This window comes from Plasmodium malariae, assembly GCF_900090045.1.
Source record: "Plasmodium malariae genome assembly, chromosome: 12".
Taxonomy (NCBI): Eukaryota; Apicomplexa; class Aconoidasida; order Haemosporida; family Plasmodiidae; genus Plasmodium; species Plasmodium malariae.
The window spans coordinates 2,503,939-2,529,754 of NC_041786.1; the positions used below are offsets into that span (position 1 = coordinate 2,503,939).

At 24.4% G+C, this 25,816-nt stretch overlaps 6 protein-coding genes across 6 annotated transcripts; 3 read left to right on the forward strand and 3 right to left on the reverse strand.

Annotated features, from left to right (window-relative positions):
- Positions 1 to 254: 254 nt before the first annotated feature.
- On the forward strand, positions 255 to 2,840 carry PmUG01_12064000 (conserved Plasmodium protein, unknown function; the record flags this gene model as incomplete). The annotated part of the gene is made up of 1 exon (XM_029006873.1): positions 255 to 2,840. The coding sequence occupies one exon, from the start codon at positions 255 to 257 to the stop codon at positions 2,838 to 2,840; it is 2,586 nt and encodes an 861-aa protein (XP_028863319.1).
- Positions 2,841 to 3,478: 638 nt separating this feature from the next.
- Positions 3,479 to 4,162, forward strand: PmUG01_12064100 (conserved Plasmodium protein, unknown function; the record flags this gene model as incomplete). The annotated part of the gene is made up of 1 exon (XM_029006874.1): positions 3,479 to 4,162. One exon carries the CDS (start codon positions 3,479 to 3,481, stop codon positions 4,160 to 4,162), a length of 684 nt encoding a protein of 227 aa, XP_028863320.1.
- Positions 4,163 to 4,504: 342 nt separating this feature from the next.
- Positions 4,505 to 5,818, reverse strand: PmUG01_12064200 (conserved Plasmodium protein, unknown function; the record flags this gene model as incomplete). Its single annotated transcript, XM_029006875.1, has 4 exons — positions 4,505 to 4,690; positions 4,860 to 5,024; positions 5,217 to 5,627; positions 5,738 to 5,818. The coding sequence occupies 4 exons, from the start codon at positions 5,816 to 5,818 to the stop codon at positions 4,505 to 4,507; spliced, it is 843 nt and encodes a 280-aa protein (XP_028863321.1).
- Positions 5,819 to 6,604: 786 nt separating this feature from the next.
- Positions 6,605 to 8,956, reverse strand: PmUG01_12064300 (U1 snRNA associated protein, putative; the record flags this gene model as incomplete). Its single annotated transcript, XM_029006876.1, has 8 exons — positions 6,605 to 7,021; positions 7,171 to 7,278; positions 7,399 to 7,462; positions 7,624 to 7,723; positions 7,814 to 7,908; positions 8,201 to 8,271; positions 8,392 to 8,468; positions 8,941 to 8,956. 8 exons carry the CDS (start codon positions 8,954 to 8,956, stop codon positions 6,605 to 6,607), a joined length of 948 nt encoding a protein of 315 aa, XP_028863322.1.
- Positions 8,957 to 9,625: 669 nt separating this feature from the next.
- Positions 9,626 to 20,800, reverse strand: PmUG01_12064400 (conserved Plasmodium protein, unknown function; the record flags this gene model as incomplete). Its single annotated transcript, XM_029006878.1, has 7 exons — positions 9,626 to 9,698; positions 9,978 to 10,041; positions 10,241 to 10,346; positions 10,540 to 10,669; positions 10,865 to 10,929; positions 11,114 to 11,220; positions 11,395 to 20,800. The coding sequence occupies 7 exons, from the start codon at positions 20,798 to 20,800 to the stop codon at positions 9,626 to 9,628; spliced, it is 9,951 nt and encodes a 3,316-aa protein (XP_028863323.1).
- A 2,525-nt stretch (positions 20,801 to 23,325) lies between these two features.
- PmUG01_12064500 (SNARE protein, putative) lies at positions 23,326 to 25,189 on the forward strand (the record flags this gene model as incomplete). Its single annotated transcript, XM_029006879.1, has 8 exons — positions 23,326 to 23,366; positions 23,628 to 23,702; positions 23,943 to 24,147; positions 24,248 to 24,289; positions 24,478 to 24,584; positions 24,697 to 24,734; positions 24,858 to 24,911; positions 25,113 to 25,189. 8 exons carry the CDS (start codon positions 23,326 to 23,328, stop codon positions 25,187 to 25,189), a joined length of 639 nt encoding a protein of 212 aa, XP_028863324.1.
- Between the last annotated feature and the right edge of the window lie 627 nt (positions 25,190 to 25,816).

The window sequence follows — 25,816 nt, forward strand, 5'->3', positions numbered from 1 at the left end:
AAATTTTGTTTGTATTACACAATATAAGCTGAACGAGATTAATTCGTGATTGTCATTATATACATTTACGTAATAATATTGAAGAAAATAAAATTGTAAATTGATTTGAAAATAAGTTTTTCCATGGGGGTTAAGGGATTAGTAATTTGAATATTTATTAATAGCTATTTTTTATGTGAATATTTATCCTTTTTACCTTGTTAATTTTGCAATGTGTTTATTTTGCCATTTTATTAGTAATTTTATAAAGTAGTATGAAAAGGACAAAAACAAAACTGGCTAGTACCCTACTAGAGAATGAAGAAAAGACATGCGATCATAAGACGTTCTTGAAATTATACGACACTGACTCTGATATAAACATAGATGAGAAATACAATTCATTATTTAAGTTTTTTAAAAATATTAAAATAAACAATGAGGAGAAAAAAAAATCTTTAAGTAAAATATGTTGTACTAAGAATTATTTATTTATTAGCACATCAGATATATTTAGTCAAGTACGAATTTTTAATTATAACAATTTAATAAATTCAAGAAAATCAGAAAAAGAATATGATGAGCGGATTACTTCCATGTATGAATCAGAAGAACATAAGGAGGATTTAGAAAAAAAAGGGAAGGCTAATACAAAAGAACAAGGGGATCAGAATGGTGAAAATTATGATGATGAAACGTTAATAAGTTTATGTGATATTTACACCAAAGGTAATTATTTCAAAGAAATAAATGATTCAGACAATGATATGTTAAGTATAAACAATGTTAATAAGTTATTTAATAATGTTTTTTGTGAGGAAAAAAAAAATTTTCTTCTAAATAGTAATTATAAAAGCAAGATAAAAAAGGCAGAAGAGGATAATTACAAAATGAATTATATAAATGTTAAGGAAATTATAATAGATGATGTTAATGGTGATTATGATAATCCTACAAATCGGTTTATAAAAAGAGATAAAAATAATCAACAAAACATATTGTCTACTTATCGTAATGTAAATAAAGAAACCATAAATTTTAGTTCATTTCACGAATTAGATACTGATTATGATGCATATTTTAAAGAAGAGTACTTGTATTATGATAATTTTATCGGAATTTCCAAAAAAAAAAAGAATGAAAAAGATCCATTAAAGATTACAAGAGATATGTTAGAGGAAGAAAAAAATAAAAGAGAAAAAGAAGAAGAAATGAAAAAAAAAAAAATACTAGAAGAAGAAAATTTAAGATATGAAGAATTACAAAAGAATGGTTACTATATGAACAGTGACCTTTTAGAAATAAATGTAGATGTTGTTAAAAGAAAAACAACCCAAGTAAATAATTTAATAGAATACATAGGAGTGTTCACAAATATTTCATCTCCAATAATTTTAATGAAAATGAATAATAGTGAAAATATATTGTCCTTACTAACTTACAGTGGTAGTGTATATAGTTATGATATTAGTGAAACTTCTCTTAAAGAATTAAAAGAGAAAAGAGTTAAAAAAATAGAATTTTTTAGTAATATAGAAAATTATTTTCATGAAATGGAAAAAAACAATACACTCAACGAATTTTTAGATGATCATGACGAAGAGGCAACAGTGCAGCCAATTTCTATATGTAATTCTTATTTTACGTATTCTGTAAAATGTTTTGACTTTTTATCTGATGATAAAACTTTAATATGTGTTGGTTTAAATAAGGATTACTTCCTCTCATTTATTAGTACATACACTGGAAAAAAAATAATATATAATAAAAAAATAAAAATAAAAAAGCCTAGTAAAAGTAATATGAATAATGTTAATAATATGGATAAAGCAAATGTACAACTCAGTTTAATTTACAATTTCAACTATATACATGTCGATAAAGAAAGGAAAATGTTTAATGGAGAAATGGGAAATTTCATATATTTAGGATCTTCCTGCGGATATATAGTATTTATTTTTATAAGTGAAAAATTGGTAGAATTTGTTAATAATATTATGAATAATGATCAAATAAGAGATGGTTCAGTATTTATTTATGATCCTGATATTGATTATTCACTTGCAAAAAATTTTTCTGAATACATTATAGGAAATGTAGAGGATATGTATAAAATAAATAAAGATAACTTATATGCATCATGTGACATTACTAGAAGGAGTAGCATGTGTAACACATCCTTATTTGGTAGTTCGAGTGGAAATATTTTCAAGAATGTTGAAGATAAATTCTTTTCATATGCATACTATATTACAAAAAATGTAAAAATTAATTCAATTACGAGCCTAAAAGCAAATAAAAATCAAATTATTCATTTGATAGTAGCATTAAATGATGGTAGACTTTTAAATCTACTTTTTGAAATTTATCCTGGCTATTGTTCAACTACGTCAGTTACTAACAGCAGCTGCTATTCTGTTTTGAATCAAAATCACGCAGAAAAATATCCTGATCATAATAAACATAAAAATAATAACAACGTTGTATATCCATCCGGGGATAATTATGGTCATAAATTCATAAAAAAAAGCGATAAAATAATATATGATTTTACTGGCTTACACAAGTCAACAAGTATAACTAAAACAAATTTTTGCGAAGATAAATTTCAAAACTCTTTTATTTTTATAAATTCGAATGTAAAAAAAGTTTGTGAAATGTCTGATAGAAACTTTTACACAACTTATGTACTTGATATATGTGATAAAAAAATTCATATTTTATATCAACATCTTGCTTATATTATTGATTCATGTATATCTTCTTATTTTTATTTTTGTTTAGATGATAATAACACAATTGCTGTTTTTTCTTCATCTTATGATGAAGAAAATTGTTTTACGAATTATCCCTTTGAATAATTATCTTCTGCATTATCTTAAAATTTTAAATTTATTTTTTATAAAAAAAAAAAAAAAAAAAAAAAAATGTTCTTATTAGAGAACCTCCATTTCACTTCAAAAATTATGAATTCTTTTTTCTTTTTTTTTATTTTCAGAAGAAATTTTTTTTTGCTGTTTAACAATTTTTTTTAAAGTATACATTTTATTTAAAGAAAAAAATAAAATAAATTTCTATATGTGTATTCTTTTTTCTCGGTGAAAAGTAGTTCTATATATATATGCTCCTTTTGTAAGAGGCACGTTACCAAGAGTTTTTTACCATTTTTCAGATTCATTCCTTTTATAAAATTTTAATTTTTACCTTTTATAATTTTTCGAATATCGCTTTTTACAAAGATTCCTTTTATTTACGTTTTTCACTAATACGTTTTCCATTTCTTTACTTCTTTTTATCTTACGTTTTTATATGCTTGCACTTCTCCTGTTCTCATTGCTCCTTTATTTTTCCCCCTCTTCGCCTTTTCACCCTCTTACCATCTCATTTACTTGTATTCACTTCTTCCTTTACGCATATCCCTCTTGTTTGTCTTTAAATCTGTGTATACTATATACTGCCCCCCACCATTGCAGCAACAGCATGAGCAGACATTGCAAAAATGACACTGATAAGAAAAGTTAAGAGGAACGTTTTACAAACTTTTAAAGAATTATATAAGAAAGGGAAAAGTTTGAATATTCACAAGACTACTTTTTTATGCCAAACATATGAAAAAAATTGTTGGAGGAAAACAAGAATGAGGGAAGAAAAGGTCTACTATAAGAAATACAATTTTTTAAAACATGCTTTCGATGTGGTTAACTATGGTATTGATAATAATTTAAAATTTGAAGTTGACGAGAAAAGAATTGTAGAAGAAAATTCTTACATACATGAGGAAACAAAGCAAGAATCAGAAAAAAATATGAAAAATGAAGTAGCCAATATTGACCTAGAAATAAAACATATATTGAAGTCATTAGAAGATATTAATCAAAAGTATAATCAGAATTATAAAAATGTTACAAGCTTATATTATAGCATTATGGATAAAAACTTTTCATTGAAGAAGTATGAATTTTTTAAAAAATATAATAATTTATACAACCCGACAGATTTAACAATAGTATATTACTATATAAAGAAATTTAGATTACTAACAAATAAGAAGAAGGTTTTAACTAATAAACTAAACATATTAAAATCAAGAAAGAATATATTTGATAAGGTAAATTACTCCTTTCCTGTTCATAAATTGGAGGAAATGTTCTACGCGCACAGTAAAAAAATTAATGTCTTGTAATTGGAGAATTTTGAAAGGAAGGCACACATATGCGTACAGAAAAATGCACATGATTCTTTGTATGTATGTATGTATGTATGTATATATGTATGTATGCACATGTTCATATGTGAGGGTATATATCGAACTTCTTTAAACTCATTTTTTATAATATAATATTTTCCGCTAGTGAAATTTTCACAAAAGGAATAAATCATTTATGTGCTAGAACATACTGTGGTGTATTAATATGTCCAAAAATTGTATAAGATTTCTTTCTATGTTTTCAAGGAAGTTACGTGTAAATCTATATATATATTACTTACATGTGTGTATATATCTAGGGGCATTTACACGCTTGGATTAAGTTGCTGCAGAAGGATAAAAATCGTCGCGTAGTTTCTTCTGATTTGTACATATAGTATTAATTTTTTCATCAATTTCCTTTTTGTTTAGTTCTTTTTCGTATTTTATATCTTTTATTTGATTTTCTATGTATTCCTTAAAGTGATAAGCATGTTCTTTGACTTCCGTTATGTGGGTACTTAACTTGAAATAGGAACGAAAATAGATATACGCTAATATGTAACTATGAATGTATGTAAGTATGGATAAATACATATATAAATATATGCATGTATGTATATATGTATGTGAGCATATATATGCATGAGGGTTGAGTAAAAGATAGAGGACTGAACAACAAAAAGAGCATTACATAATTTAAGGATTCCTCCATTTTTTTGTTTAATGTTTCATTTTCATCATTTATTAGTTGTAGAATTTCAATATTCTTTTTTTTATTTTCAATTTGATTATTTTCTTTATAATTTGTAAGTTCCTCTCTTATGTTTTCAATGTTTGTGTTCATTACATTTAGCATCTATAATGCAGTAAACACGAAAAAAAATTTTAAATAAGAAAATTATAGCATATCCTAAAATTTTAAATGTTTTAAGTTCTACGTAATTCATACGTGCGTGCATGCGTACCCAGACATACGAGAATATTCGCTTACATACATACACACATATACATGTACACTACATTTATGTGCCCACATATACATTCATACGTACACACTTTTATTATGCACTTGTACGCTTTTTATTTTATCGAAGTATGTCCTCGTGCTTGATTTGATAAGATTTATATTTTCTTCTTGTTGCTTTTTTAATTTCAGTACGTCATTCTTTACTAGATCAAAATCGTTCTTGAAAGTGTTACTCTCTGTTGTACTATTTTCGCTGCTTTTATTTAAGTGGTCTAAGTAATATTTTAATTCCTCAAAATTTTCGTGCGTATTATCCTTAAGAGAGTTAATTTTTTCATCAAAATATGTCTTCATTTTGTCTATATGCTCAGATAAATCTTCATATTTTCTGTTGTTATTCTCCTTTTCTTCCAAAAAAAGTTTTTGCAGTGTCTCAAAAACATTCTTACCTATGTTCTTACATGATAAAATGGTGGTGTTATATAAATATAGCTTGATTTGTATGTATATGCGTGAAAAAAAATCGCCAAAAAAAAAAAAAATATGAACTATTCATATTCAAAGAAATTAAAGAAAGACAAAAAAAGATGTATAATAATTACTTTGTTTTTTAAGGTTTCAAGGACTTCTTCATTTTTTTCATAAGATAAGTTTTTTTTATTGCAGTCTCCCTTTTCCTTCATTGTTTATATTTATTTGTTTTTACTTAATTATTCATACATATACGTACATAACTATATTTTTAACCTTTTGGACACTCTCAAGAGTATTTAAAATAAAATTTTTCATATGAACTTTTGTGTACGCGACATTATAGTCATAAAATTAAAAAGCAAAGGAAGAAAAGTTTTCTTAATTATTTCTCTATTATAAGACAAGAAATTGGGGGAAAAAAATTTTGTTTATGTTTTTTTGTTAATACAAATAAAAAAATAATAATTATGCACATGTATATAATATTTAACACATACATATATATATATATACTGATTCATAAGAAAAAGAAGAGGCACTAAATGTGCACTATGGGATATATATACATATAATTATGCATAATTAAATTTCGAAATGAACAATAAAAATAGGTAAGATTTACACATCAACTGTAGAAATAAATTTATACGTAACAGAAAAGAAAAGGATTACATATGGGTAATAATAAAAGTAATATTATTAATATTCCTCAAAACAATAATATAAAGATAGATATACAATGGCAACTAACATGTACACAGTAAGTGCGTATGATCTTTTTTTAATTTTATCCTATAGCATGTTATGTTCATAAAAAGAGATATGGTTAATGCATTTTGCAAATGAACTTTTGCGTGTGTACATTTAAATAAATCGCGTCTTATAATATATATATGTAAATATATGTACACATATGTATGTTTACTTTTTTGTTTATATATTCATTTACTATCTACTTAAAGAGCAAACGAAATCGATATTTTATTTGCGTCTTTTCAATTGTATCTATTAGAACGCTCTTTATGTCTATCGGATGAATGACTAGTGCTATTTGATTTACTTCTGTGGGTTGACGAATGTTTTCTGGAGCGTTTGCTCCTAATAGAGTGGTGTGTCCTACTACTTTTATCATGCGATCTATGACGTTTTGAGCTTTTTCTATGATTGCTAGATCTTCTTTTATGTTCATGTTCTCTATAACTCTTCTCACGTTTTGAGTGATTATTTTCATTAGAATGTTTCGTTTTTCGATGTTCTTCAATAATTTTTTCTCTCTCTTTTAATTCATTTTTTAATTTACTCAATGTGTTTCTTATTTTTTCAAAACCTAAATGCTGTTTCCCATTGACATGATTTTCAAATCGTTGAATGAGGTCACCTATTGACTTCATTGCACCGCATACTTCGCATACCTATGGAAAATATTGGAACAAACCGATATGTACACACATATATATGTATATAAATATGTGTACAAATATACATAGGTAGCTAATATATATATGTGTAAATAACTGTGTATACGTATTATTAACGAATCTTTTCCTAATTAATACAATACCTTCAAGTTAGTTTCACTTGTCTGATCAGGTTCTTCATTCAATCTTTTAATTTCCGCTTGTAACGTAGTAATTTGGTTGTTAAAACTAGTACCCTTTACTAAATCTCCCTTAAAGAATAATAATACATAGAATTCGTTTTTAATATAAATAATAAACACACTAAAATATACAATATACCTGCTAAAATGATGACAAAAATACTTATTAGTAAAATTCAAAAAATTTACCTTTTCTCCTGCTTCTTCAGCCTGCTTCAGTAGGTCGCATATGTGGCTGTTAATACTTTCTATTCTATAAATAATTTAAAACAAAAAAAAAAAAGAAAAAAAAAAAGACTCTCGTAAATAATGCAAACAAAATAACATTCACATATTTGCACATATATATATGTATATATGCCTGTACAAACGCATAAATTTTTTCGCCATCCGTCTTTCGCTTTTATTTGTTACTTTTCCTTTTTATCAAGGGGATTTTTGGAATTTTCTGACAACTGCTTTAATTTTTCTCTGCTTCTTTGTATTTTTATATCAGCCATTTCAACGATTTTTTCTAATGTTTCTAAAAAAAAAAAAATGGTATTGTTATCCTTCTTATACATTAGATAACATACAATAAAAAAAATGTGAAAAAGTTAATTACTCATAAATTTTTGTTGATATTTGGCTAAATAATATTTATAATTTTCATCATTTTCAAGTTGCTCTTTTAGCACTTCTGAATGTATGTTTTTGCATCTGCAAACAAAAAATAAAATGCACAATATTGTGAATTAAATAAAGTATGGAATATAAGTATTCCTTTATAGGAATCTTTTAAGGAATTACGCATTTTTTCTACTTTTAAGAAAACATAATTTTTTTTTCTTTATGCCAGTGCTTGCTTGCTCTATTCAGTAGACTTTTTCTACACATGCCCAGATATTTTTAGAACATATATGTAGGTATGTACGTATGTAGGTATGTATGTATATATGCATGTACATGTACCCTGACATATTTGCACCAATAATGTATTTTGAAAACGTACCTCCCTATATCACTTTTTGTATTTGGAAAAAGATCATGAGGACAAAAATCAATTAAATAATATTTGCATACCTTCAAAAAATTCAATTAAACGTTTATTATATTTACATTTGATTATTTTCATATCATATTAGCTATATATATGAAGTATGTTCAACACAATATATTTTTTTATTTTTATTTCATACATACATTTTCATCTTTAAAAGTGTGTTTTTTTTTTGAATCCGTTTCGTTTCTGTCCTTTCCCATTAGGGAATCTAACAATGCTAGAGAGTGTAACAAAAAAAGAAAATAAAAATAAAAAACATAATAATACATAAATATAAAAATATACACATACGCATATACACACGTATACTCAAGTATATATACACACATTTAGTTATATTTACATATTTATGTACTTAAAATTACAAAAGTGATAACTACACAATTTGAACAGTTGTTCAAACATGGATCGCACTCATATCTACATAAAGTCGAAAATATGTATAATAATATATTAAAATGACATATGACATGACCATATATTTAATTAATAAATTTTGAATAGTATATAGTGAATACGTTTGTCAACTGATTCATTAGGCAGAAATGCCTTATTAAATTCGTTATATAAAGTATGTACATGTACATATATATGTATATCTATCTATATGGATATATTCATATATGTATATGTCATATATGGTTTGAATCTTTTAAATATAATTTATTATTTTATTTTTTTATTATAACATCTCATTTCTTCCATAATTGGTAATGCATTTATATTATGAAATGTCCATTGCAAAGAAGGGGAGATGAGAACTTTTTCCTTTTATGACTTGTATATATAAAAATATCCTTTATATATATTTTTTTTAAACTTGGTCAATTATTTGCTTAACTTTTTAATGATAAAATTATTCATAATGATCCTTCAAATTTTGTTAACATTTAATTGTTTAAAACGAAAAAAAATATAAAATACAAAATTGTAAGAAAATACATATATATAATATATATTTATATAATATTTGAAGGATATAAGTTTATTATTGCTTAATCTATTATTAATGAAAAAATAAAAAAAACAAACAAAAACAAGAAATTGAATTAACACAAAAAATATATTATATACTATTATAATTTGCGTAAGAACATCACCCAAAATTCTTAAAAATTTTATAAATTGAGATGTGCATATTTGACTTTAATAGATACATGTATATAATATATATATATGTATATATATGGAGCAAAATAAAGACTAAAAACCCTAATTTACATTTTTTCTTGTTTGTGCTTTTTTACAAATGAAAGTTCAAGTGGAAAAAAAAAAAAAAAATTATAATAAATTCTAAAAGCAATAATCTCGTTTTATCGAACTAAGTTTTCATTTTCGAGCGTAGATGAAATATATCTATGCAAAAATCTTCTTTTAACAATTATTGTGATAGCACAATGGGTAAGATATAAGTTTTAGCAATTCCTTAACTGTCGTAAAAATTTTCCTGTATAAGTTAACGAAATGGAGAAAAAAACAAAATTGTAAATGCAAAAAAGGAAATGTGAAAATGGGAAATAAGAAAAAATTGAAAAATTCAATATATATGTTTTATTTAGATGAATGAGATTGAACAAGTTAAACCAGAAAAAATTATTATAAATTGTAAAAATAAAAATGTATGATACGTATATATATAAATATATTATATATATACACCTATTGTTAATTTTTCTATTATTCAGCTTGGAAATTTTTTCTTTTTCTTTTTTTTTTTCGTGTTTACGAATTTTTTGTGTTTAAGCAGTCTAAAAGGTACGGGTAACAAATGAACATGTGTGCTTTATCTTCTGCATAATGTTGAAAACGAAATTATGAAAATTATGAAATTTGTAAAAATTGCAAAAACTGTGAAAATAAGGAATATAAGGAAAATAAAAAAACATAATATACATATTGGGGGAAAAAAAAAGGTATACCCATATGTATTATAATTTTCTCGCATTTTATACATATGTTTTTATGTGCCTTTTATCCTATTTTCATTACCTGTGAATTTTAATATAGAACTGCTTTTTTTTATGTCGATGTAGGAATAATAGCATTTTAATTTTTTCATTTCATATAAAATAAATAAAACTTCGTCAGCATTATTCTTGAAAAGAAAAAAAGGAAAAATAAATATTCACCCTATTTAATTATATATTTTGATTTATATTTAAGTTCTAAATATAAATCATTACGTTGTATATATTTTGGATATACTAAATGGTAAGAGTGTAAGCAGATATGTATGTACATAAAAAATACATAACTTTAATAAAATGGCTAAATATATAAATGATTACTTCATCGATTCCACTTGAAAAATTCTTTAATGTTAACACGCATTTTTTTAGCATGACTAATGTAATAAAAATAGTATAATAATGATCGTTGTAATTTTCCTTAGTCATCTTTTCGTATTCCTCAAATAATCTACAGAAAAAAATTGTAATATATTTAAAAGGGAAAAATGGACTACAAGATTTGTAAAACGAACGTATATTAGCAAAAAAAAAAAAAAAAAAAAAAAGGAATGAGAAGCGAAAAGAAAATGAAAAAAAAAAAGCAAAAGAAAAAATGTCATAATAACAAAAATTTTGGTAATAACAATAATTAATATGTACTCACATTTGTAATGTCCAGCTTGAAAAGGCTCTTCTTTTTTTGTCATTCAGTTCACTTATAATTTTTGTCTGACGAAAGGAGAATTATAATGGAATGTTAAAAGGAGGCATATTAATAGGCATTTTACATAATTCAATTTTGTACATTTTAATGTTCCTCTTTTAATCTTTATTTATTGCACATATAATATATTAGTTCTTGAGATTTTTATTTCATTTGGTTTTATTTGGCTTTTTTCTTTGCAAGTATTACCAAGTAGATTTTTATAAATAGCGGAACCAGGGATTTTTCGATTAAATAATTATTCCTTATGAATTTTATGAGCATAATGTCTAACATATCAATTTTATCATTGCTACCTAGAATGGGGAGAGGGGGAAATTAAGTAAAATCAGAAATAAAAATAAGGTCACATGAAGGTAAAAATTATACATTATTTGTGTAAATACATAAATACATATATATATACATATATGTACATATATGTACATATTGTTTGTCACAGCGATTTCATTTAGACCCATTCAGCTTACAATTAACACAAAGTATTTTCTCGATTGAAAAAATGACAGAATACCAGTACTTCAGTTGACTATCTTTAGGAATAATCGTACACTTTTGAAGTACACTATATGTAATTTTCAACAATATGATTATGCTCTCGTAATATACAAAGCAAGAATTATTATTTAAATTATAAAGAAAACATTTCACATGCGTTGCTATAATATAGGGGAACATATTTATAAAAGAAACGAAATAGTCTTTTTCCTTCTGATAATATAAACTACAATATTCCTGTCTAACGAAATTACAAAGCATTATTGAAAATATTAAATTCATGTTATAATTTGGATATAAATTAAATTTATTATGAATATAATAAATATAACATGGACTAAAATAATTGAACAACCCAATTGAAAACAGTTGAAAACTTTCTACATAATTATTTAAAGGGTAAAGTTTTTTATAATTTAAGGTAAATAATCTATTACATTCTTTATTTTCTACACTTCTTTCATTCTTGTTCATATCCATTTCAAGTTTATTATATGTATCATTTAATTCTATTTTATCAATTATTTCATCCAAATTTTCATTAAATAATGCCTTGTCATTAAATAAGAAATTTACTAATTTGGTACAGATCTCTCTTTTCTGTTCATTGTCTGAAAGGGTATGTAATAAAAGTTTCACTGAATTTCGAAGCTCATAATTTATCAAAAGGTTAATATGATCATATTCCAACGTTAGAAATATATACATAATAATTGTAAAAATATCACTATTTATTATATTGCTATTTAAGTAATCTTTGTATATATCTTTCTTTTTCATATATTGATACGTCATACTTTCTTTTATATCATATATTTCTTTATTGTTTTCTAATATATTGTAAATATTTAATGGATCAATGATAGAATTATCTGTTTTGTATTCATATGAAAAATGACTATTTGCAAAAGATAGTTTTTCCCCGGAATTTGAAGTTTGACTTTTTTCTGCTTCTAATTTGAGTACATTATCCATTATATTACCACTATCTTCTTTTTTGTCATAGGGTTCTTCATAATTACATTTTTTATCCTTGTTTCCCCCCGATTCATTGTCAATGAAATAATCAAAATATAGCTTATTTAATAAGGAATCATAATTTAAAAAGGAAAAATTTTTTTTTTTTTTTATTTCATCTTCATTCACGGAAACCTCTAAATTGGAGGCAAATAACAAATGAAACAAATGCAAATACATCAAAGAATTCACGTATATACATTTGTCAGAATGTATATTCTTTAAATTTTCTGTAATGAGCTTAATTAAAAAGTCTTTAATCTTTTGATCATTGATAGAATAAGCATAATTATATATATAAAAAAAACATTTATCAAAAATGTTTAAATAATCTGTGTATGTTTTTTTAGTTGTTATGGAATTTTTCATTGTAAAGTAAGATACACCAAAATAGGTAAATTTGGACATAAAAATATTATTAAGTATTTGCAATATAGATATATGTAATTCAAACATGTTCTTACTATAATAATCAGTAAACAATATGGTCTTTAATATACATACAAATGTGTCATAAAAAAAATAAAATTTCTTATAATTCTTTTGCTCAAGTAATATCCTGTTAGATCCTTCTATAATTAAAATAAAACTTTCGATCCATTGCTTTAGTATACTGTCCCTAGAATGATGAATAATAATTTTACTAAAATTTGCATTAACGTAATCATATAAATCATAACTTTTATCTACTTCCAAAAATTTGCTAGCATTGATAATGGGTAACATCATAATATTCTCTACTTCATCCAATAAATCCGATCTCTTCTTTTTCTTTTTCTTCTCTTTCTTCTTATCTTTCTTCTTTTTTTTTTTTCCTGTTAAATAACCTTCTTGTTCTTCTATTAAGTTTTTGAAACTGTTTGTAAATGCTTCTCTCAACATATTACTAGCCGATTCAGGATTATCAAACAACGAAAATTTTTCAGTGGCATCCACTAAATCGTTAAACCCATTCACAGAGCATGAGTTTATTCTCGTTGCTTTCAAAACGTCCTCATTATGCGTTACTGTGTTTTCACTTGATGTGTTCCTATATGACTCAGTTCCATCCATAATGAACCCATTCGCGCTTTCATTATTTTCGCATTTTCTGCTACTACAGTTGTTACGGACATTGTTATTATAACTGTTGTGTTCATTACAGTCATAGTTATAATTAATGCGATTGTTGCTATTCTGATTTGACATGTCCAACGTAGGTATTTCATTGCGCAGTTTATCTCTCAGTTCAATTGCGTCAGTATGCTCCTTATTTTCTTTTTCTAATTTAAAATAATCCTGTATCTTGTAATAATATTTTATACTAAGTCTTTTCAATAACAGACATATGGATGTCTTATAAAAAAAGAAATCGAATTTATATATATGGGCCGACAGAATGCTCATAATTGTTTTAATACTACAATTTCTAACTTCTATTCTTTCATCAAAACAAAGTTTCGTTAAATGATTTAAAATAAAAATAAAAAAGCTTTTCATTTTTATATTCTTCATTTTAATTTCGTCTTGAAATATATACATTTTTTTATTTTCCATAAAGCATATATGCAATAATTTATTTTCCTTTCTGCTTCCATTTTCTGTATCTTTTTTTTTTACTTCCTTGATATTCTTATTTATATTATGTTTCAATAAATCAAAACAATTTATAATGTAGTCCACAAAGGACCAAGAAAAATTAATAGCTCTAAATGATGTATTATTACTCAAAACGTTTAAGGATGCAAATAATATAAGCATATGTATTATCACTTCCATAATTTTGCATACTGGTATTTCTTCAATATAGTCTACAATTATAATTTCTAAAATATTAAAAATGTTGTTAATATTTGATATATTTTCCTCAAGAATATCTTGATTTTCTCCTTCATTCAAACTTTTTAGACTTTTTTTTTTTAATTCTTTTTTGATAGACACATATAAGAGGAAAATAATAAATAGCCACATACCCTTGTTAAAAAATGAAGCATTTTTTCTAATAAAGTTCAAAAACGAGCTAATAAAATAAGAACGATAGCATACATATGGATTTATTATAAAGAAAAAAAATGGTTTAAATAAAAGAAGCTGAATTTTGAAATTATATTTATAATGTACTATAGATTTTTTTATTATATTAAATAGCGTATCAATACTCTTTTTTTGAATATCACTATTTTTGCATAAGGATAATAATAAAATACTCATACAACAATTGTTATAAATATGTGTTATTTTGTTCATATTAATTACACACAACATTTCTATCATATATAATGGGTAAAAGTCTTCAAAGATATAGCACTTTTCTAACCGCTTTAGAACAATATAAATACGTTCCTTCGTAGCTTCACCACTATCACTATTACTATCACTATTACCATTACTATTACTCTTACTATTAATGTTACTACTACTACTACTACTATTACTACTCCTATTACGGTTACTGTTAATTCTGCTACCATTTGAGTTGTTTTCAAACTCGGTTTTACTATTTGATAATCCACTGTGTTTCTGAATGTTTGTACAATCATATTGATTTATATCCCTGTCCTTATTTTTCTGCTTTGCATTCTTCTTTAGAAAAAACATTTCACTGTAATATGTGAAATACGAGGCGTACATAGGGTCAAAATGAGATAAATAATAATAAAATATTTCAAATATATCATCATTCTTATAAACAAAGTCCATATATTTTTCAGTTATGTTTTTCTTTCTATTTGATTTATTAAAATTATTTTTTCTTAAATCTATGAGATGTACATTTTCTCTATTTCTATCTGCATGTTCCGTTTCTTTTTTCCTTTTCTTGATGAAGCATAAATTGTTGAGTGAGTTTTGTCCACCACAGTACTTATTCGCATCAGCTGCAGCATTGTCGGCTATGAGATTATTATAACTTCTCATATCGTTGACATCCTTGTCATTACTGCTATCGTCATTACTAGGCTTCAACATATCATTGTTACTACCTGCACTTCTATCTTTACAATCTATATCACTTAGGTAATTATTATATGCAGCATTATTATTTTGTGTTAAGGCCTTATCCGCGTTATATGAAGAAGAGTTTTCGTTATCACTTTTCGTAGCACTGTTTTTATAATTTGAGCTATTAGACTGTTTATGAACAAATTTCTTCTGCTTAAAAAATTGATTAAATATCATGAAGTGAATGGAATTTAATATGTTCATCAGCGTGGATATGCTATAAAAAATTGTATTTTTAAAAAAATAAGAAAAGGAAGAAAATATTACAGTAATTTCTGCGCATAATACAGGATTTTTCTGTATAAATCTTAATATAAAATAACAGAATTCTATGCTCTTTGAATTTATATTTTGTATATAGGTTTTTTTATCTGAGTCAATCAGACGTTTACGTAATGAAAATACAAAATCTTCTTCATTCTTATTCATAAGATAAAGAAAATTTAAAAATTCGATGGTTTTATTTTCTATAGCAGATATATATTTATATATATAATTAATTTCGACAAATAAATTTATTAGTTTTAACCAATTATCAAAATCTAAATTATCACCATATACATAGAATATACTAATTACAGCTTTTATTGATAAAATATATTTTACATTATTTAAGTCATTATTCATATAATATGACTCTTTCAAAATCACACCGATAATTTCGTCAAAATATTTTAACAAGTCTTCATTTAATGTTGATTTGTAAGAAACAAAATTTGACTCAACAGTTTCTATGCTCACTTTTTTGGAAATAGGTTCCCTACCAAGTAAATTGTTTTCACCTGTAAAACTACTACCTTTGTACATTTCTTTGTTTTCATCACTACGGATATTATTATGTGCATTATTATAAGCTATGTTAAGGGAGTCTTTAGATGTGCCACTCTTTCTCTTATGAAATTCGACATAGTTATCAGTTTTATTCACGTTATACACACTGTTAGAATTATTAGTACCATTCACATCACACATTTTTCTATTTTCCAAATTTCGATCATTCCCTGTGTCATGTATACCATTTTGGGCCACTTCCCCATCTTTTCCTTTTTCTGTTGCATTTTTCAAGTTAACATTTGTTTCACTTTTATCTCTTGCATGCACATTTTTCTGTTCATTATACATATCAACCATTTTAACAGAATCCTTGATGTCTTCTTTAAAAATAGAACATTCTATATTATCATCACAGTTACTTATAGAATAATTAACAATGTTAACTTCTCCACTAGTACGCATATCTTTTTCCTTAGTATTTAATTTGTAAACATTTTTATTATTGTTTCTTTTAACTGATTTATGCTTAATATTATGTGTCGTGGAAATATCACCTTGAGTTTTATATGAATTCACGGTATTCTTATCACTAGAATTTGGTTTATTACTTTTAAAAAAGGGATTTTTATTCTCGTTAGAAGGGCTTGAGCTAGTTCCTTTGTAATTAGTTCTGTTACCTATTTTATTTTTCTTTGCTCTGACATTATTATCTTGTTTTTCAAAATTTCGAAGAATTTTCAAAAAAAAAGGAGAATTTTCTAATGTAAATATACTACTACATTTGGTCAACGTTTGCAGACATGCTCTTGTACAAATATTTATTTTTAAATGAGTACTGATAAAAATTAATTTCTGAAATCCACTAAAAAAACAAGGATCCAACGTGTTTGTATATGAAAAAATTAAGCACAATGAAGATATAAAATATCTACACGTAGAATTAAATACATAACAAAATAACGATATGTGCTCGTCGTATGAATTATTTTTCTTCCCATAAAGATTACTATCTTTTTCAATTTTGTCCGTATTATGAGCATTATCTGCACAATTATAATACTTTTGTTCACCACTAAAATAGTAATCATTACTTCTATTACTACTGCAGTAATTATTTGCTTTATCATTTGTGTTGTTATTAATATACGTCATTCCGCTATAATAACTGCTATTAATATCTCCTTTTGTGTCTTCATTCACCTGTACAATCGAGCTGTTATTATAATGCTCTATTCTTCGCTCTACTTCATAATAAAAATTTAAGTTCTCCACATTATTCACACCGGATCGCAAAAATGTATTACCAGATTTGTGTCTATTATCACCTACATTGTTGTATTTCTCCGTTTGTATTTTTTTTCCTGTCCACATTTCTTCATTAAACATCGTACTACGATCTGTTGACAAATTTGTTTTTTGTAAATTTTTTTCATCGTTTAAATCTATTGTTGCAAAGCAATATTGATTAAAAGATTTTTTTAGTATATTTAAAAAAATTACATAAAAAGAATTTATTATGGATAAAATGCTATCTACGGATGATGCAAGTAAGAGAATTTCATCGGCATCTTTGTAACACAAATCATCAAATAATATTTTACTTACTTTTTTTTCTGTAGAAAATTTAAATAAATAAAAATTCTCTCTTGGGTTTATATAATTGTTTGGCAATATTAAAGGGTAGCTCAAAAAATTACAAAATGATATTTCATTTAGTTCTGTTTTTCGTTTTCCTTTTGTTATTATTTTTTCTTCATTATGTCTTCTTCCATTTTCCTTTTTTTCTTTCTCCTTTTCTTTTCCTGCTTTACATTGATTCTTGTCCTTCATCTCTATCTCTTCCTCTATATCACAGTTCTCGTCCTTTGTGAAATTATTATTCGACTTACTTCTAACCTTATCAATAATATGATCTATATTCTTTTCGGTCGTATATATTCTATCATATTTAAATATTTTTAAATGAATATACATTTTAGTTACATCTATTGAATGTAAAAATAATAATTCATGTATAATTTTGCTAATGTATTCAACAATCTTTATAAAAACGAAATCGTCCTTATCAGTATAATTATCCTCCTGATCACTTAGTCTTTTCATAGTTCTATTATTATTCTCATAATCTGCATTTAGTTCAGATTTCATTTGTTCCTCGTTATATACTTTCACATCGGTATTCAATGAGTTTTTTGATTGCTTAATATAACTCTTCATATTTGTTTTATTTCCATCGTCATTCATCCTCCTGACCTCATTCATTTTATCGAGATTGCATTTCATGTCCTGTGATATTTCATGTTTATATTCATGCTTTTCTTCTTTAACACTGTTATGCTTTACTGTGGAATAAGCTTGTTCTAAATTATTTCGTCCTTTCTTTTTCTTCTGCTTTTTCCCCTTTGCCACCCTGCTATCATTCGCCATTTCTTTATCATTCGCCATTTCGTTATCATTAGCCATTTCGTTATCATTAGCCATTTCCTTATCGTCCACCATTTCCTTATCATTCACCGCTTCGTTATGGTTTTCCCCTTCATAGTCCACCTGAGTATCAGTTCTCAAGAGAATGCCCTTTTTATGTCTACTTTCATAATAAAAATATTTATATAAATGAAAAAGTGTCAAGGTATTATCAAACAGATAGAAAAAAAAATTTAAAACAATAAATAATTTTGAACATGATTCATTCAAACATAAATAATGAATTAATATATGTAATAAGTATTTAATTTCGCCTAAAAAATATTGGAAATATTGGTGACAAATGATTTTAAAAATTTTTAAACATCTATAAAAAACATCCATGTGTAAATTATATTTTAATGATATTAATACTATATAAATAATTTCAAATTTTAATAATTTGAAAAATTCAAAATTCTGTAAAAAGTATTCAAAATTATTTAAAAAAACATACAATAAATCCAAGCAAAAATTAAATGGCAAAATTAAATTATTTTTATTATAACTCGATAGTATGTCTGTTCTCTTCTCACGGAAATTCACGCATTTATTTTCATTAAATTCTATGTTATTAAAATCATCATCCTCATGCTTTGAGTTTGAACTTTTCAAAATTTTCAACAATTTTCTAATATTTGAATTTTTTGCGCCACATTTGTTATAACTATTACTGTTTCTGTTGTTGTTGCTGCTTCTACTACTGATGCTATTTTCTTTTTCATCATTTTTAAAGCTTCCCGTTTTGCAAACTTCTTCCTTAAATACATTCTCCTTCTCCGCCAAGGTACAAACATTGCTACTGTTGTTTACAGTTGTTACATTATTTAAACCATTTTTTTTTTTGCTACTTAATGAATTTTGACTATAATTGCAAAAAGCAGAAGGATTTCTGTTTGTGCAATCATCTACAGAATTATGATCTTTTTCTTTCTTTTTTTTTTCACTATTTTGAATTGATAATTGCTCATTATTTAAATAATTTTTTCCCAATTTATTAGAATCACACCTTTGTTTAAAGTTCAAATGAATGGTTTTATAATCATCTTTGTATTTTTCTTCTCTAATACTGAATTCGAAATTATCGTTATAAGTGTTATTTTTAATATGACTTTCCAAATGTTCACAATTATTACTTGGATCTTTTTTTTTATTTCTATATTCTTTTTCGTCACTTGCAATACCATATTCGCTTGAATGGGTTATATAATCTGAGTTGTATTTTGTTCGAATATTTACGAAACAACAATAGCACAAGTAATGAATTAATGATATTAGCTTATATTTATTTTTCCTATTACTCCTATTATTTAGATCATTTATGTATATTAAATCTACAGGACTGTTTGTATTATACTGTAAATCAAAATTTTCAAAATAAAAGTTTACACAACTTGAATGATCTTCATCCTTGTCGCTATCACTATCACTGTCATGATAATCATTATTATTTATTATTTTTCTTTTCTTCTTTTTGTCTAAATTCGTCTTCCCTTTTTTTTTATAATCATTACATGCATTATAATAAACTAGATTTTCTTTGTTACATACATCAATCAACGAATTTAGCAACTGCTCATACGCAGCACAACATGTCTGATATAAAACATGATTATTATCATATAAGGACGTATAATAAATAGCATACAAAATCTTGAGCAGTGTATTAATATTATCTTTATTATAGAATTCAATATATTTTGGTGAAAATGCTGCTAAAATGATCTGTAATATTTTAATCAGAATTTTCTTATCTTCAATAAAAGTCAGGTCAAACAATTTATTTGTGATTTTTTCTATTTGTTTTTCTATATTAATTTCTTTAAAACTTTTTATCATATCTCTATTATCTATTATGTATAATATGTAAAACACAACACGTTGAACTATTAATAAACAAATACAAATAATTTTATGGCTATTAATATTAACGCCTATATTCACAATTTCAATTATTTCATCTATGGGGAATTCAAAACTATTTAATAAATGATTTTTATTACATTTTATTATACTATTGTAATTTTTTATTTTTATAATAAATATTTCAGTTTTCTCTTTTATACATATTTTTTTTTTTTTTGTTTCAATAATTAATAATTTTAAATCATTTTCTAATTCTTCTAACACCGGTAGTGGATCCATGCTTGGAAATTTTTTTTGCACATGCTTATTTGGAAGGTATGTTCTATTTCTCTTTTATTACCCTATTTTGTATATTTATTTGATTCTTCCTCTATGATGTTTTATAACTCTCTCGCTGCGGTTATTTATGTGCCTCTCTCGCTACGTTTATATACCTGCTTTTTTCACAATACCTCCCCCTTCTGTTCTTACTGCTATTCCACTTTTTATTGAACTACCTTTCTTTGTTTCTCTGGTTAATATCAATATGTTCTTCAGTTATTTAACGTTTTATTTCATCATAATTATGTCGTTTTAATTATATATATTTTATGTTATACTTCATTCTGACTTTTTACTCCATTCGGGAAGCAAAAATGAGTAATATTCTTCATAAGAAAAATAAACAAACATTTAAAATATATATTTTTTACAAATTAATAGGTACAAAAATGACAAATAAAGAAAAAAGAAAAAAATATAGCAAAAACAGATATGGATAAATTGAAAAATATTGAAAAATCAAAAAACAGTATATAGTACAAAATGGGAGATTAATAAAAGTGAAGAAATGTAAATACATATATATGTACAGTACATATAAATTCGTACGAACACAAATGTTTTTTATTGCAAAAGACTAAAAAAAGAATATCATAAAATATAATATATATGTGCTAAAGGCGAAAATTCAAACAAGGAATGTAAATTATTTGAGGGGGAGGGGAACCTATATGTCTGTATTTTCTTATGAATTACTTTTTATTCATGTAGGTAATATAAAATATATATATGAAACAAATAACAACATAACATGAAAATATATAATAGATTGAATTTAAAAAAAAAAACAGATAAGTAGCAAAAGATTTCTTAATTATGCGCTAATATATTTATTTAAATTTGTTACAGAAGATAAAAAACATATTGAAGAAAAAAAAAAAAAAAAAAAAATCAGAATTGGAAAATATTAATGTCATTTAAAAATTCTCAGTTTAAAGTTAGAACGTTTTAAATTATTAAGAACAATAAGAGGAGTAAAATTAATTTTTTTAAAACACACTTATTATTATATCCCTTTCTATTTTTTTTTTTTTTAACGATATTTATTTTCTAACTTTACGGTGTGTATACATTAATATAATATAATAATAAAAATTACCACGTTTTGTAGTTTTCGAGTAACAAACTTTTCTGATATTTTTACTTTTACACAATGCAGAAATATACGTATTTATATATATATATATATATATATATATACATACTCTTATGCATACGTATATGTATATGTATGAATATATTTCGTCACTATCATCATTTATTTTTTAATCATATGCACATATATGTAAACGATTGCTTAAATAAATGTATATTAAATGTACTCATAAAAATGTATATAAACATATATATATGCACGAATACGTATTTGTATATATATTGTTCTTTTTATACTGAAAATTTTTAATTAACAAATATAGCGAATTACACAATTTTTGCCGTATATTTGCAAAAGCATAATTATGACAATGTTTTAAATTTTAGCTTTTTATTTTTCATTTTTACTTTGTATCATTTTACTTGTTGTCCTTTGTTTTCTTCTTTTATTATTCTTTTTGGAAGTGTAAACCTTTTTGGGTTTTCCATGGTTTTCTAAAATATAAATTTATAGTTATTTTTCCTTAACAAAAAAGAGCAGACTGAAAAAATAAAATCATTTAGAACAAATATATGGAATACTATTTTTATTAGAACAAAAACATGAAGTTAAAACACAATTTAAATACAATTTAATTAAAATGTAATTACAATATAATTACAATATAATTACAATATTTTTAAAAAAAAAAGTACATTATGTAATATTATAAAACCACTGATTGAAATTCTTGATACAAGAAAAATAAAAGCAAATGAGAAATCATATATCTTTTAAAATTATAGTACATGTTAACTCTTTTACATACATATATATATATGGAGAGAAAGAAAAAGAGAGGAAGAAAAAAAAAAAAAAAAAAACATGAATTTGAATCCCTTTTATACTAGTAGACACTTCAGAACAAAAAATTTGGAATATATATATATAACCAAAAAATAGAATACAACTTTTATTTTTTGTTTTAGTAAGAATTTGAAAAAAGGAAAAATAATAATTTTGTTTTATTTTTTTTTATAAATTTAGGATAATATATTTATTGTTATTTTTTTTATTTTAACTTTTCATTATGACTTACTAATTCAATTTTTTTATATAATCTATACCACATTTGGAATTTATTTGTTTCTCCGATTCAAAGAAAATTTAAAGATAAAAAGAAAAATTAGGAGGAAAAAGTTGATGTGTTTTAACAGTATATTTAACAGAAGAAGATATAGTATATGTGCACAAACATACATGTATATATGTATATATATATATATTGGCATGTAGAAATGCGCGCATGTTATTCTGTTATTTTCTCTATAAAATACATTTTAATCCTTCTTAATGATTGAAAAAGAATAAAAAAAGAAAAAAAAAAGAGACAAGATAAAAGATAACAATGAAAATTGAGAAAGTTGATCCGTTTCATGAGGCAAAACAGTATGAAAAAAAAAAAAATGACTTAAAATTTGTATATATTCAAGATTTATTTCGTAAAACAGATGTAATAATACTTATGCACATATTTGTATTGTGAGCTAATCCTATTTGCAGTTAAATATATTAATCAAAACATTGATTCATTTAAGTGTACAAGTATTAATAAGGGTATTGAAGTATAAATGCAAATTTATTAAAATTTATGTTAATATCTGTATGTTAATATCAATTACATGAAAACAATACATTGACCCTTTTTAGCGAAGTTGATATCTCAGTAAGTAAGCTGCAGAGTTTATACAATAACTGGAATAGTATGCCTGACAAGAATTCCATGTAAAATATTTTTCTTATTTCGTAATTTATTATTACATATTTTCAAACGAATTCCCCTCCTTATTTCTTTTACAAGCCAAGCATGTTTTTAAATAATGTTTTAATTCATTTTACACATGTCCATACATAAATAGAACATATGCGCAATGTATATACACAATGTACATAGCATACACACGACGTATTCACAAACGTACACACTAACGAATATTCAAAAATGCACGCTTGCTTTCATTTCAGCTTAGCAAAAGAGAAATATTTTTTGATAAAAGAAGAAATAAAATACTTGAATGAAGATCTAGATGACTTGGATAATTCTGTTAATGTTGTCAAGAAAAATTCATATAAATTTAATATTGGATCTGAAGAACTTGAAAGCAGATCACAATCCATAAAAAAAATTCGTACCATTCTGGGTGATATAACCAGTAATTTAACCTATAAGGTTAATAAAGGATAAAAAAAATGCAAGACAACAATAAATAAATACACACAAATTTAATTCGCACATATAAATTTTTTCAATCTTTTTGTTTTTATCACAGGTTTTAAGTTCAAATACTTATATGAATGGTGACTATGACGATGTAATTTATATTAAGAGATTAAAAAAATGATAAAATTAAACAATGAATGAGAGGAACATTTATACGCATGTCATCTCAGTGAATATTGAACAAGGCCTTTTTTTTTTTTTCACACATTTATCAACACACCAAAAGACGAAAATTAATATTTTACGATAATATATATATATTCGCTCATTTATCCGCAGGTCGTACAGAAAAGACAAGATGACGACCTAGATGAATTAGCAGAATCCGCAGAAAGGCTGCACAATGCTGCAATCACAATCAACACAGAATTAAAGGATCAACAAAAGTTAGTACATTTACAAAAAAATAAAAAATAAATAAATAAATGTTCCTATTCATCAGTTCATTCCAGCTCTTATTCTTTTTTTTTTATTCTTCCTCATTTTTTATTAATATAGACTACTTGACGAACTAGAGAACGAAATGGATAATTCAAGTTAGTTAAATGAAAAAACAAAATTTTAAATATTTTTTGTGTGTATACAATAATTTTCGCTCAATATATACATAAAATGCACTTTGCATTTTTGATTATATATTTTTTATTTTACTTTTATAGATGAAAAAATGAATTTTGTAACAAGGAAGATCTCGGATTACCTAAAAACAAATAGTCAGAGAAATATAAAATGAACTATTAAGAATATTAATAACAAATTATCTATAAAAAATGTTTTAAGAGATACTATTATCTTAACTGTATATGAAACAGTACAACATAGGTATTTTTTTCCTACAAATTGAATCGAATTAAAGTATTGCTTTACTTTATATAATTTTTTTTTTTTTTCTTACCTCTTTTTTTTTTTTTTAGATTCAAAGGTTTTATCATTAATAATATATCTAACACTTATCTCTTTTTTTTTATTAATTGTGCTTGTAGTTTCGTAATAGTAATACCGACAAGAAGAAAAATAAAAATAAAATAAAAAACTTAAAAAAATTGGCCTTAAACATGGAAGATGAAAAGAAGACTGAGCATATTTTCTGTATCAAACTGTATTCATTTATATGTGTGTAAACAAGTATGTACCTTTTTATTCAGTATAAGATTAATGATAATTATTAATTTTTTTTTTTTTTGTTTATATTGATATCTCAAAAAGTGAATAGATATTTTTTCTTGAAGGTTTAGTAGAAAAAACAAATAAATAAGGCGGAAGTGTATTTACAAGAAATGTATTAGAACAAAAATGGGAAAGTTTTTTTTCCTAAGTATATTACTTTTTTCATTTTATTTATTTATTATAATATTTTAACAAATTCCACTAATCATTTTTCTTTTTTTATTCTATATAATAACGATAAAAATAAGCGAAAAACTTTGTAAGCTTGTATCACAGATATGATAAATACATATTAATTTAATATTTTTAAGTAAACAAATTTTATTTAAGTTGTATGTATATACATACAAGACACGTACATTATGTTCAAATCTTATTAATAATAATTAATGTGAAATATATATATGTACCACATAGGTTTACCTTTTTTTTAGAAACCTCAAAAGAATGT